General features: G+C 35.9%; 1 protein-coding gene across 6 annotated transcripts in view; it reads left to right on the top strand.

Moving 5' to 3' along the window:
• The first annotated feature begins 695 nt into the window (after nucleotides 1–695).
• Nucleotides 696–14,706, top strand: part of LOC124951510 (zinc finger protein 395-like) — a 104,502-nt gene continuing 90,491 nt past the window's right edge. Inside the window, exons 1-2 of one of the 6 annotated variants that reach the window (XM_047500035.1) lie at nucleotides 696–780; nucleotides 1,456–3,292. In XM_047500035.1, coding sequence (XP_047355991.1) covers nucleotides 2,903–3,292 — 390 coding nt within the window. In that variant the 5' untranslated portion in view covers nucleotides 696–780; nucleotides 1,456–2,902. Of the gene's footprint in view, nucleotides 781–835; nucleotides 1,077–1,103; nucleotides 1,123–1,455; nucleotides 3,293–14,706 lie in introns of those variants that run through there. The other 5 variants (XM_047500054.1, XM_047500017.1, XM_047500007.1 and 2 more) reach the window with 5 other exon arrangements.

The raw sequence follows: 14,706 nt of genomic DNA, 5'->3' as shown, positions 1-14,706 counted from the left end.
AGTTGGTTAAGTATTTATATTGATATAGAAATAGTTAAAACGTATTGTTTTACGTTTAATTTCGTTTCGTTTCGTTTCATTTCTTTTCGTTTTCGTTTCGTTTAATTTAATTCAGTTTAATTTAGTTTAATTTAATTTAATTTAGTTTAGTTTCGCGTTCCCCCTCCCCCATTCGCAGAGGGAAATTCTTCACGTTAATATGAATTATTTTCAAGATTCTCCGACTCTTGATTTTCGAAAGTTTTCTCTACGATGGTTGAGTGACAAGAGTTGTGAAGTAGGGGAGGGGGAGGGAGGGAATAGAGAGTGAGGTCTGGAGAGTTGAGAGAGAGAGAGAGAGAGAGAGAGAGAGAAAGAGGAGAGGAGAGGAGAGGAGGACCAAACGCGTTGTGAACGAAGAGTAAGAGTAAGAGTAACAGTAACAGTAAGAAAGGAAGAAAGAGATAGAATGAGAACAGAGAGAGAGAAAGAGAGAGAGAGAGAGAGAGAGAGAGAGAGAGTAAGAGAGGATGGGAGGGAGAGAGAGAGATAGAGATGGGTCGAGAGGTAGGGAGGTAGGTAGGTTGGTAGGTAGAGAGAGAAAGAGATAGTGTGAGAAGGGGAAGAAAGGGGGGGAGTATGGTCGGTTTTCGTTACGGGGGGAGGAGGTACGGTGATCGGAGGGTCTCAGTCAGTTAGCGCGAGAGAGCAAAAGTAGTTAGAGGGAACGAGCGAGGGAGGCAGTCGCACCGCGTTCCGGCCTTTCCCCCGTTTCTCGCTCCCATGTCTCGGCCAATCGGAGTAAGTAGGTCATAGCTGTCGGCCAATGGCGTATCGCCGGCCGGTCACGTGCCTTTGTTGTTATCTATCAGCTGTTTTTCCTAAGGGAGAGAGGGAAGGGGTTAGGAAGGCGGGTGGCCGGCCGGCCGGCGCAGTGAAAGCCGCACGGTTCCGTCCGTCCTCAGTCCTTCCCGGCCGCTCAGCTGTGCGTCACATGTCAGACGACACCGCGCGAATTTACCATCGTATCGTGATAATACCGCGATCATCGTCGGCGTCGTATTCAGTGTCGTCGTTTCTCTTGCGTCATTACAATAGTACTACATTAATACTACTACTACCACCATTACTATTGTTATTATTGTAATAATAATAATAATAATAATAATAATAATTATTGTTATTATTATCATTATCATTACCACCACTACCACCACTACCACCACAATCAACATCCTCATCATCATCATCATCATCATCATCATCATCAATATTCTTTCCTTTTCCTTATCGTACTTTTTTTTCAAAATATCGTACGACTCTGTTGTTGTTTTCCTGAAACTTTTCGTGCCGGCTCCACATAATACGTATATATATATACATATACATATACATATATGTGTATGTATATGTATATGTACATATATACCATTATTTTACTTGATTTTTCTCCATAATATCAATCTCATCGTCCAGAGTAGTCAGGAAGCGCGTACTTTGGACACGAGCACGAAGTTTTAGTGGCGAGTCGCTTCCACGTATTATGCCGTCGTTGGTTAGGCGCAACGAGCGAAAGTACATAGACGCGAAATCGATCGCGTGGTGCCGGGAACATGAGGACGGCGTGACGAGGAACATTGACAGCGAAAGCACCAACAGCATCAGCAGCACCAACATTAGCAGCATTATCACTCGTATCAGCCACAGCAACAACAACAATAACAACAAGAACAATAATAACAGCAGGAGCAAGAGCATTAGCGAAAGCAAAAGCAACATCGGCAGTAATAATAATTATAACAGCAAGAATAACAATAATAATAATAATAATAATAAAAATATTAATTGGACGGACGACGACGGTATATCCCATAACGTCGTCGTCGTTTACGTTGTCTTCGTCATCGAAGAAAAAAATTATTACGCCCGTCGTCGTGGCACCGTTTAAAGGGCCGCGTGTGCGCGCGCGCACGCACGCACGCACGCACGCACGACGCACGACGCACGACGCTCGCGCCCGCGCCGAACGCCGGAGAACGCGTCCTCGATCCTCGAGTATTTCCTCCTTCATCTCTTCTTCTTCGTCTACTTCTTCTTCTTCTTCTTCTCCTTCTTTTTCTTCTTCTACTACTACTACTACTACTACTACTACTGTATTGTCTATTGGCATTGGTACGCGTTTCCTCGTCTAATCAACGTATTTTCATTAAACGTAATCGATCGATCTTGAATCGATCGAGAATCGATCGTTTATTTAACATTATGCCGATCGTGTGTTCGTAACGCGATCGTTTAAACAATTTTTTTGAAATACGTTCGTGGAAAAAAGAAACTTGTTTAGTTCGACGAGTGAAAGAAAGAGAAGAGATAACGAAGAGAAGCGTGTAAGAACGAAACAGAGAGAGAGAGAGAGAGAGAGAGAGGCAGAGACAGAGACAGAGACAGAGAGTGAGATACAATAAAAGAAGTGCAAGGTCTCGGTGAAGTAGGAAGAGAAGAACGGAACGAAGCGCGCAGTGGTGGTGTTCGTGAGTCGGGGGGGGCAGTGGTGGGAAGGGGGAGAAGTAGGGAGGTGGTGGTGCGTCAAACGGAAGGCGGAAGGGTGGCCGAGGTTCGCGCGAAGACTCGAATAAGTTGAGCGCATTGAGTCGAACGTGAAAGAGAGATAGAGATAGATAGAGGACATAGAGATAGATAGAGACAGACGGACAGACAGAGACAGGGAGAGAAAGAAACAGGTAGTGCGTATTGTGAGTGTGATATCATAAGAGAAAGATATAATATACATATATATCTATAGTAAGAGAATTAAGAAAGGAAAATAATAAAAAGGAAGAAAAGAAAGGAATAAAAAACAAATCAAGTTTTGTTCGTTCCCGTGTCGTCCGGCAGAGTGGAGAGAAAAAAGCTTCGAGCACGAATAATGTCGACGGGCAAGAGACTGGCGAAGCGCAGTATAATAGGTACGAGGGTGTGCGCGCCCGGCGAGGACGGTAAATATTATAGCGGTGTAATACACGCCGTAAAGACGCCGGCGTCGTCGGCGTCCGAGTCTGGCTTGAGTATAACACCTAAGACACGGTACTCCGTAAGATTTGACACGGTGCCCGGTGGCAGACCACCGAGTCCAAGTACCGAATATTCCGACCGTGACCTCATAGGACCCGGATTTGGTTCCGTCACAGGCGCACGCCTCGTACCAGGTCAGAAGGTTTACCTAACCTACAACGGTAGGGAGATACAAGCGGAGGTCACTCAGCATCGTGAACATCTTGACGAAGTTGACGTCGTCATTGCACCGAACGGACAGGAGGTGAGTTGAAATTTTGTCTTCTTTTTTTTCTCATTTTATTTTTTTTTATTTTTTTTATTTTTATTATTTGTCTACGTATATATATATTTATTCCTCTATTGGTACTAATCGAAAGAGAGAGAGAGAGAGTTCAATTTTTTTATTGCATTCGTCGTCTTTTTTTTTCCATCATTAATCGCGGCTTTAACGTTCGACTATCGATGGAGATGTGATTTTTACAAAATCCTCATGATTATAGAAACTTTATTTCCATCATTTCGGCGTATCATATATCGTTTTGTCACGTAATTTCCCATGATTCCCATTATCAATGTAAAATTATTGCCGTAGATTTGATTTAATTCTAGAAAATGAGTAGAAAAGGAGTAGGGGGTGCGAGATGTCTGTGTGTGTGTGTGTGTGTGGGAGGATAAGGGGGCATAAAAAAAACCGATCGCAAGAAGTGCTGAAAAGTTTTGCCGGCCGAGATCGTCGCCGGTTTTCCCGGCGAGTTGACGCGTTCTGCGCATGCGCGGGTCGTGCACCGCAGCGGCGCATCGAGCGATTCTCTTTCTTTCCTTCTCTCTGTCTGTTTCTCTCTCTCTCTCTCTCTCTCTCTCTCTCTCTCTTGTTCGATTCTCATCGACGTTTTTCTTCCATTCGAAACTTCCAAAGACACGCACGAGCGATGACAGCTCGGACGTGCGCGCTCGATCGCAAGCTAAATCTTTTCTATCCTTTTTTTCTTCATCCGATTACTGTTGCGTACGTGCGTGCGCGCGCAATGCCTGCGCGCGCCGCATACACGAGAAACGCGTACGTTAATAGGGTTGACTCCCGTTTAAATATGCGCGGAAGTAAAAACTGTCTTATTAAGTTGTAATCTGACAGAGGAACATTACGGAAGGATGAGGAGAGTAAAAGGAAAAAAGAAAAGAAAAAAGAAAAAGAGATAATAGGAAAGAAATCGAGAAAAGAAAAGAAAAATTCTTTCTTTCGCGATCATCGATTTTTTCTTATTAAAATTATTTTCATAGCTATTGCAACGTCATCGAAGAAACCAACACGGATATTGTCACGGTCTAAAGGTTCAAATTGTCGTCGACAGATACTTAACTCTTTCTCTCTTTCTCTCTCTTTTTCTCTAAAATCATGTAACTTTCATATTACACGCTCATAAATTTATATATATATATATATATATATATATATATATGTATATATATATGTATGTATAGGTATTTCCCTTTTTTGTCTTATTATATTTCTTCCTTTCTCTCTAACGCCATCTAACTTTTAAATTGCAAGCTCATAGACGTAACCTTGATTTTTTATCTTCTTTTAACAATATTTTTTTTTTTTTGTAAAAAGAAAAAGAAAAAAAAAAAGAAAATTAATTCTCCATGTTCAAATATCGATCTTTCGTTAAATATAATTTCTAATATTAACTGGCAGTACTGCAATATGTTTGATCATCAAAAGGAAAAAAGACAAAGAAAGAAAAATTAATTGATTATCTCAAAAAATGGGAAAAGAATTTAATTGTCGATTGATCAAACATGCTTTGTTATAATTCTTTATTATTTGATCGTTTTTATTATTAAAATTAATATTGATTACTACAATATAATTATTGTAACATATTTATGATCGTAAATAATAATATTTGTATATTTTCAATTACATTTTATCATTTAAATTTAATATATGAATCATAAAATTTATATTTTATATTTAATTAATACTACTACTACTACTACTACTACTACTACTACTACTACTACTACTACTACTACTACTACTAATAATAATAATAATAATAATAATAATAATAATAATAATAATAATAATAATAATAATAATAATAACAATAAACGATTACGTATTAATGTAAATTCAAGTTAGTTAGTTTCTAATCGTAAAATAAAAATAAAAATAGAAATTACGATCGGTATACTTAGATTGTATGAAAAGAATCGACGCTGATTACTACCACCATCACCACCATTATCATCGGAACTATTACTGTTGTTCACATTCAATTTCTATCACCTTTGTCTTTGATTCGCACGCGCACAGTATCGCGTTGCATCGTATATATATATATATATATATATATATATATATATATATATATATAAGAACTGCATCCAAACATAATACAACAAAGCACATAGTAGGTATTCTATCTCTGTCACTCTATCCCTCTGTCTATCTATCCCTCTTTCTCTCTGATGATCTCAGCATAACATTCTCAAACGCGTTAAAATAATACCAAAGAGAGAAAGAGAGAAAGAGAGAGAGAGAGAGAGAGAGAGAGAGAGAGAGAGAAAGAGAGAGAGAAGATCGTTTAAGATCATATACGTCGATCGAAATTACTCGTTAATTAAAATTTCGAAGATCTCGATGATACAAAAAAAAGAAAAAAACGGGTAAGATTTTTCATGAGTAAAATTGAGCCCTCCAAATATATTTATTCCATTTTATTACTTTTCCTCTTTTTCATTCATGATCTCAACATGATATTCTCGAAATCGTTAAAACGGTATCAAGAAAGAAGAGAGAGAGAGAGAGAGAGAGAGAGAGAGAGAGAGAGAGAGAGAAGAGAGAAATTCATTTAAGATCACATATGTCGATAAAAGTTACCAGTTATTTAATTGGAACTAGGAAAATCCCGATGACTCAACAATAATGGGAAGAAAAAAAAAAAAGAAGAAAAGAAAGAAAGAAAGAAAGAAAGAAAAGAATGAATTGATTTAAACTCTTAAGAAACATGAATTTTTCCTATGTAATATTAGGATAAGATTGGGATAAGATGGGGGAAGAAGAAGAAAAATAAAAGAAAGAAGAAGAATGAAGAAGAAGAAGAAGAAGAAGAAGAAAAAGAAAAAGATGATGATGATGATGATGTTGAGTATATATCATCATCTCTCTCTCTCTCTCTCTCTCTCTCTCTCTCTCTTTCTCTCTCTATTTATCTCTATCTCTTTCTTTCTTTCTCTTTCTCTCTTACTATCCCGGGCGTGTGCGTGCCGTTAATCAGAAAATTTAATTTTCGTGACCTCGTTCCTAAAGCGGACCGACGAGCGTGTGGCCCATTTACGTCGTGCGCATGAGCAAGCCGGCCCGTTCCCCGCGGCACTCACGGGAACGACAAGAGTAGAAGTAGGGACGAGGAGGTTATGGAGGAGGATGGATTGGATGGTTGTGAGGAGGTGGAAACGGGGAAGAGGCCGGCCGGCTGGCTGGGATTTTCTTTCCTTCCTCTCCTCACTAGCAACGCCAATGCTGCTACATCCTCGTGATGTAAGCGCCGCTCGAAACGAAGCGCGCTTTCGACTTTCGACTTTCCCCACTTCTCTTTACTATACCTACTTCACGATCACCTCTCTAATGTAAGCTTCGATTTTATATATATGTATACACACACATACATACACATATGTATGTATGTATGTAAGTAATCGAATGAAAATCAAAGCTCATATTAGAAAATGTAATCGTATAAATATACATACGTGTGTGTGTGTGTGTGTGTGTGTGTATACAGATATATGCATATATTTATATATTTGTACGTAGGTATACATATACATATGTTTATATACTTGTATATATATATTATACATATATATATATACATATTTATTTTATGTATATATATATATATATATGTATGTGATTACAAGTAACGCTTAACATTTTCTTATATATACATATATATGTGTATATATATATGTATATATATATATATTTACTATTTTAAATCTATTATCCTGTTTCTGTCTTTTTGCCTTCTTCCTGTTCTTCTTTACTTGATCTTCTTCTTCTTTAAACAGAAAACTTTAGATAACTCTAGGTAAACGGTATTTTCTAGGGGCAATAAGTTACTAGATGATTATAACAAATCGATTACATTCTTTTTTAAGACTTTAGTGTAGATTAATATTTTCTTTTTCTTTCTTCTTTCTTTTTTTCTTTTTCTCTTTTCTTTTTTTTCTTTCTTTCTTTCTTTCGAAATATCGTAAGAGACTATATTAGTCTAGAAACTTTTGGCACAAACCCCATTATCTAACTGGTATCGTTCGATATTAAACAGGGACTTTATACTTTGATTTTAAAAGAGAGAGAGATAGAGAGAAAGAGAGAGAGAGAGAGAGATTGATAGTATCGATGGTTTAGATTTAGGATAGAAAAAACGTATGTATTTTGTTAAGTATCTAAGTTCAGATCGTTTATTCGTTTTTTAAAATAGAAAAAAAAGTATAAATTACTTCGTTGTCGTTTAGTCTATTAATCGTAACATTCGATCGTACGTTCTATAAATCTAATCATTTTACATTCGTAAACTAAAGAGAATAGTTAGGAAAAAATTTTGATGAATTAAAAAAAACAAAAATAATCTGCTTTTCATATAATTCATATTCATCGTGAATTAATATTACGTAGATAATATTAAAAACACAAACAAATACTAATACTAATGCATACATCCGTACAACCCACACACACGCATACGTACGAACGATAAAAAATGCATTTGGCAGCTTTATTACTGTTCGTAGCGATAACGATTAAGAAGAAGCAATGTAAATTTGAATTTTTCGATAGATTCAGACACGATAAAGTTTAAAAGCCATGTTATTCGATTGGAAATCTATATGAATCGAGTTACTCACGGTTCTTTCTCTAGAGATTTCTCTCTCTCTTTCTCTCTCTCTCTTTATATATATATATATATATATTTTTTTTTCCCTCTGTGTGTGGGTGTATTATTATAAATCGTTGATAATGAAAAAAGAAATGGTTCTTTTTTTTGTTTTTCTTTATCGAATCTCTATGTCAGCATATATATATATATATATATATATATATATATATATATATATATATATATATATTTTTTTTTTTTTTTTTCTTTTTCATTTTTTCTTAATGATTTTTGAAAAGATACCGACGACTATGGCACAGCGGGTGGTAAACGCTTTATCTATATATATGTATGTATGTATGTATGTATACGAATATCGCGTAAAATGTGCAAAAGGGGGATAGAGTAAAAGCGTGTAGCGTGTTGTAGCGTGTAGCGTGTAGCGTGTCGCGCTTGGTCAGGCGTGGCAAGGAAATATATCCACGTTTTGCTCTCGATACCGCTACGTGGGCGCGGCTAGATTTGTAAAGGAGAGAAGCGTTACCGTACTACGCGCCACCGCGTAGTATACCTACTATGAAAGGAACGCATCGAATCAAATTTAAACGCGATTTCTTCCTACTTTACCAACTTCCTTTTTTTCTTTTCCTTTTTCTTCTAATTCATAATCATCATCATCATCATCATCATCATCATCATCATCATCATCATTATCGTCAGCATCATCATCATTATCGTCATCATCATCGTCATCGTCATAATCATCATCGTCATTATCATTATCGTCACCATCATCATCTTCTTCTTCTTCTTCTTCTTCTTCTTCTTCTTTTTCTTTAAGTTCTTTTTTCTTCTCATTTTTCTTATTTTTGTTTTGTTTCCTTTCGAACGTAGTGACATCACGTAGAGAACAACGGGTTTCCAATCTGGGTTACCTATGCTTGGTGTTTTAAAGAGGCCCGCGTTAAAAAAAAAAAAAAAAAAAAAAAAGAAAAAAAAAACAAGTAAAAAGCAAAAGAAAAAGAAAAGAAGTAAAAATAAAATTTGAACAATGAAGAATACGACGAATAATTATTTTCTCTTTCTCTCTCTCTCTCTCCCTCTCTCTCTCTCTCTCTCTCTCTCTCTCGCTCTCTCTCTCTCTCTTTCTTTCTATTTCTATTTCTATCTCGAAAATTAGCTGGTAAAATAATTTAATGCCAAGTAAGGTAAAGTGGCGTTTATAAAAAATAATTGAGAATCATGGTAACGTAGAGATTTCATAATGATAATAATAATAATAATAATAATAATAATAATAATAATAATAATAATAATAATAATAATAATAATAATAATAATGATTTAAGAAAAAAATCTGTTTGTTTTTCATCATCAACGATTTATAATAATATATACATGTATGCATATACATAGAAAAAAAAGGAACAGTTGCTTTATATATATATATATATATATATATATATATATATATATATACATATTATATATATAGTCTACAAGGTCGAGAAGCCTTCGATAAAAAAACGCTATACACGTTATTGGATAAAGATTGTGAAAATAGCTGAGCACATAAACAATAAATGTTACCTTTGAATATTCATTCAAAATCATTATTACCGATTCGTCGTACAATTGTTTGATAATATATTGTATCATTTAATGAATCAGCTGTAACGATCATTTTTTCTTTCCTTTCTTTTTTTGTTTTTCTTCCTCCTTTTTCCTTTTTCTTTTTCTTTTTCTTTTTTTTTTTTTCCCCTTATGAAATTAATTTTTGACGATTAAGAAGAATATTTCTTTTGTACTTTGCTTGAAATATATAAGAATAGAGAAATTTATATAATACTAGATTTACGAAATTTTATTACACATAGACACGCGCACACACACACACACACATACACAAATACATAGAAAGATTAAGAAAATTCTAATCTTTTTGTACAGATATACACACATTATAATACATACCAAACTGTGTCTTAATAATTAGAAATAGATAGATAGATAGATAGAGATAGAGCAAGAGAGAAAGAGAGAGAGAGAGAGAGAGAGAGAGAGATGGAATGAATGAAAAAAATGTCGAGGCAAGGGAAATGGAAAGGCGATTTCGCTCGTTATTCGAATCAGGTAAATTCCAAGGATTAAAAGAGATAAATGAACAGATAGATCGAGATCAAGAGAAAGAAAAAGAGAGATAGATAGATAGATAGATAGATAGATAGATATAGATATAGACATACTGATACAAAGATATAGAGTTAGTGTTAGAAAGAGAGAGAGGGTGGTTCAAACATGACGGTGTAAACCGTCTATAACAGGTACAGGTGAGAGCCCCAAGTGGAACACACGCGTTAACGCAATATCTTTTCTACCTCCGTTAGGCAGCTCAGGCGTGACCACGCTTCTATTTCGTGGAAACTTTACGCATAAGAGTGAACCCAGTGGAAAAAGGAATTGGATCTTTGCGCTATTATATATATATATATATATATATATATATATATATATATATATATGTATGTATGTATATGTGCGGTAAGAGCATCCGGTTTTGATGTGAAAGATTTATATCGAGGGTATTTAAAATATTTTCTTTCTATTCTTCAAAGTGATCCTGTGATCTTTTCGATTTCTTTCTTTCCTTCTTTCTTTCTTTTCCTCTTTTCCTCTTTTCTTTTTCACTTTTCTTTTTCACTTGTTCTCTCTCTCTTTCTCTCTTTCTCTTTTTGTTTTTTTTTATTTAATTTCAAAATACATACATATTGATAAATCATTTTCCTAATCCGAGATATACCATTTATCGTAGTTCATTAAACGAGATAAACGAGAGAGCGTTTAAAACGTAAGAGTAAATATACTTTATGGTAGTTCGATCGAACGTAACAAATTTTGCCTAAATAAGAAATTAAAAAAAAAAAAAAAAGGGGGAAGAAAAAAGCGATGTTCATCAATTTTACACGGTAAATTGTGAGAATTCTGATATCGTTAAAGATAAAGAAAGAGAAAGAGAACGCGAGTGAGTAAGAGAAAGAGAGAGAGAGAAAGAAAGATAACATATCGATTAATTGATAACAATTTATAATTAGACTATAACGTTATTATTTGTTTAAGTAAACAATCTCACGAGCGGGATAAGAATTTTCAAGTGAACAAAGAAAATGATATTTGTCTTAGGTCCTACGTTTCTTTTTTTCATCAAAGATAAATCGTCACGTAGAAAGAGACAGAGAGAGGAAGAGAGAAAGAAAGAAAGAAAGAAAGAAAGAAAGAAAGAAAGAGAGTCTGGAAAAGAGATCTCATTTAGCCGGCATCGACGGCTGTGTCTCGCACGTCCTCGCTATGTACGGTCGCCAACGGAAATATCCGGGCCGGCAGGCGCATTCGAAATAATGGCCGCGTTTAACGGTGTCACTGGTCACCGGTATACGGGTGCGAGCCGATTGAGCAAGAGGTACGCGCACTTCGTATACGCGCGCGTATCCAAAGATAGATAGCCCGGCGACCGGCTGACCGAACTTAACCGGCTCCGATGTTTGCACCTCTCTTCTTCTAATCTTTCATCCGTCTTCTTTTTTTTCTTCTTCTTGTTCTTCTTATTCTTCATCATCATCATCATAATCTTCATCATCATCATCATCGTTGTCGTCGTCGTCGTCGTCGTCGTCGTTGCTTCGTTGTCATCATCATCATCATCTTCTTCTTCTAGTTTACTTTCGTTGTATATGCTAATGTGTATGTGTGTGTGTGTGTGTGTGTATATGTATGAGGGAACACATGGATTTTAAACGTTCATGTGTCTGCAAAAAATGAATCCGCACCATAAAAGCGTCGCTATTGCGTTTACCTTTCCCGTTTCTTATCGATAAATATCAAGTAGAAGTAGGGAAGACGTGATAATGGAGTTAACTAATTTTCCTTCGATCCCATTTTAATGATAGGTTAAAATGTCGCGATCGCACGCTATTTCTTTTTTTTTTTTTTTTTGTTTTCTTTTTTCTTTACACGTCATCGTCTTGACGAATTCGATCGTTAATTGATTTAAGAGAGTTTTTCTTTTCTCTCACTCTCTCTCCTTCTCTCTCTCTCTCTCTCTCTCTCTCTCTCTCTCTCTCGCTCTCGCTCTCGCTTTTTATGTATCACAAGTAATCAATAAATATTGTCTCTATAAATGGTAACGTAGTAATAAAGGACAAGACATCGAGAAAAATCCATGCGTGGGATGCAGATACTCTATTAACTGACGTATGATGGATGATGGTAGGTTTCGCACTTTTGGATCTCGCACTTGAACAGGGGAAATGCGATCCCAACAATTTGGCACTCAAAACTGATTGAATACGAGTATACGAGGAGTATGAGAGGAGATAGACGAGGAGTTAGAGGGTGGTGCGGCGTTGGGTGGGATGGATGGGATAGGGGAGGGACGGGACGTAAACAAGAGAGAAAGAAAGACGACGATGATAAAGGCCGAAGACGGCGCATCGCAACGCGACGACGAGTGACGTCGCCGTCGAAAGTCTCTTCATACAACACAGAAGACATACGTACGTGCATACATATATACATATAGTATATACATGCATATATACGTACGTACACATATGTGCGTATATATATATATATATATATATATATATATATATATATATATATGTATGTATCTATGTAATATATGCGTTGCTCTCGCAACAGTAATTGATCGACCTCGCTTTATCTTCAACTTTCTGACGCTTCCGGTAAATTGCCGGTTCGCCTTATCTCTTTAAGATGCCTCGCTGACTTCTTATTTTCTTTCTTTCTCTCTTTCTCCTTTTTTTTCTTTTTTTTTTTTTTTTTCTTTTCTTTTTTATCGTACACTTCTTTGTTCTTCTCTTTGTCAATCAACGCAATCAACGCAATCAACTTATTTTATCGACGACGTTCTTTGTCTATCGTTCTCAATTATTCTTTTCTCTCTTTTTATTTCTTTTTTCTTTTTTTCTTTTTCTTTTTTTAGACCTCCATTCTGCCCCTCCATATGTCGTTTGTTTTCATATCAGAAATTTGTCGTTTCGCGAAATGACTAAGTTCGTCCAATTCGCGTGTCGCGCGCCATCATGGCCGACATTCGGCCGACTCTAACCTAGCATCTGCGATCAATGGCGCGTTGATGTTCGTCTAACGCGTCGACAGGTGGTCGGATTCACTCTTCCGAATTCAAGGTTACCACGAATACGTTTCTCTTCATTCCTCTCACTCTCTCTCTCTCTCTCGCTCGCGCTCTCTCTCTCTCTCTCTCTCTCTCTTATCTCTCTAGTGGTGAGAAATTTTTTACAAATTTCGACGTTTCCTTTCGTACACTCGCGCATAGCCGACATTTTTCTTTCTTCCGCCATCTTTTTAATTCTTACAATTTAACTACATGACAATAATTAATCAATTAGTAGATAAACAATATTTAAAATGATAAACTATTGATAAAAAATTATTCAGATTGTGGAAGATTGGATTGTGTATATCTCAAATATTTGTTTCCGTCATATATATATATATATACATTTTTTTCGATTGATTTTGAAAAAATTCTTCAATTATTTTTTTGTCGTTTTTCTTTCTTCTTTTTTTTTCAAATTTGCTTTGAAATTTGCTCGTTATATTCGCGCATCGCGCTATATAATACACCGTAAGAGAGCGTTGTTCGTTTCTCCGTCCAACACACATACACGCACACACACACACACACACACACGTACACACACACACACACACATACGTGTCTAGGGAAGCGAAATTGCGCAACGATGCGCGTCCGTACGAGTTTGAGGCGCATGCGTCCCGCGTAGGCTGTTTTAAAATAGTGTTCTCTACGGAGAGATCGGATCTAAGCGCGGAGCGTGCTGCTGCACCGGATTATGTCATATGTACTCGTACCACTTTGCCGGTAAATAGGTTACGCAAGATGGATCGCGGATGGCCACTCTACGCGCAACGTTAACGCATCATGGCCGACTATTCTATCCTACTGTTTGTTCTTTATGACGTTTACATACTGTTTCGCGTTTCTTAACAATGAACGAATGTACCGTTTGTTGAATCGGTAATACTAGTAAGTTGGCGTATACATTTTTATTCTTTTTTCCGGTCTTTTTTCTTTTATCTTTATTTATGCTTTTTTCTTTTTTCCTTCTTTTTTTTTCTTTTCTTTTTTTTTTTTTTCTTTTTCTTTTTTTAGAAAGATATAGATACACACGGTTCCCGCTTGCAGAGATTTTATATAATTCGAATGAAACTTGACGAGTCGACCTTCAGAATATTTTTGTCTGTTTTTCTTTTCTCTTTCTTTCTTCCTTTTTTTCTTTTTTTCTTTTTTTTTTTTTTTTTTTTTTTTTTTTTTTTTTTTAATCGACCTTTTTCTTCATTACCATCGTTGATCGTTAACATTCGTAAAGATTAATAATCGAGTCATTTGTCATTCGACACGATCTTTGGAATTGAATAGATTCAAATATTCGCGAGACAATTAACAATTACCATTTACGCGTTTGTTCGAAATGAAACGTGTGTATGGTTTTTACTCTTCGTATTTAAAAAAAAAAGTAATATTATCGGTCATTACGATTCGATTGTTTGACCGAATTGACGAATAAAAGTTAATTGGTGGAATTATTTTGGACACTGCGACAAACGGACAAACTAACTTTCACGAATTAACGCTTGTAAGATTGTTCCTTAATAACGGTAATTAACTATCGAAATTTGAGTCATTACGGTAACAGGTGTGTGTATATATATATATATA

Source organism: Vespa velutina, chromosome 1 (genome assembly GCF_912470025.1).
Source record: "Vespa velutina chromosome 1, iVesVel2.1, whole genome shotgun sequence".
Classification (NCBI taxonomy): domain Eukaryota; kingdom Metazoa; phylum Arthropoda; class Insecta; order Hymenoptera; family Vespidae; genus Vespa; species Vespa velutina.
Note: the sequence above shows the minus strand (reverse complement) of the source record. Positions and strands in the feature narration are given on the sequence as shown.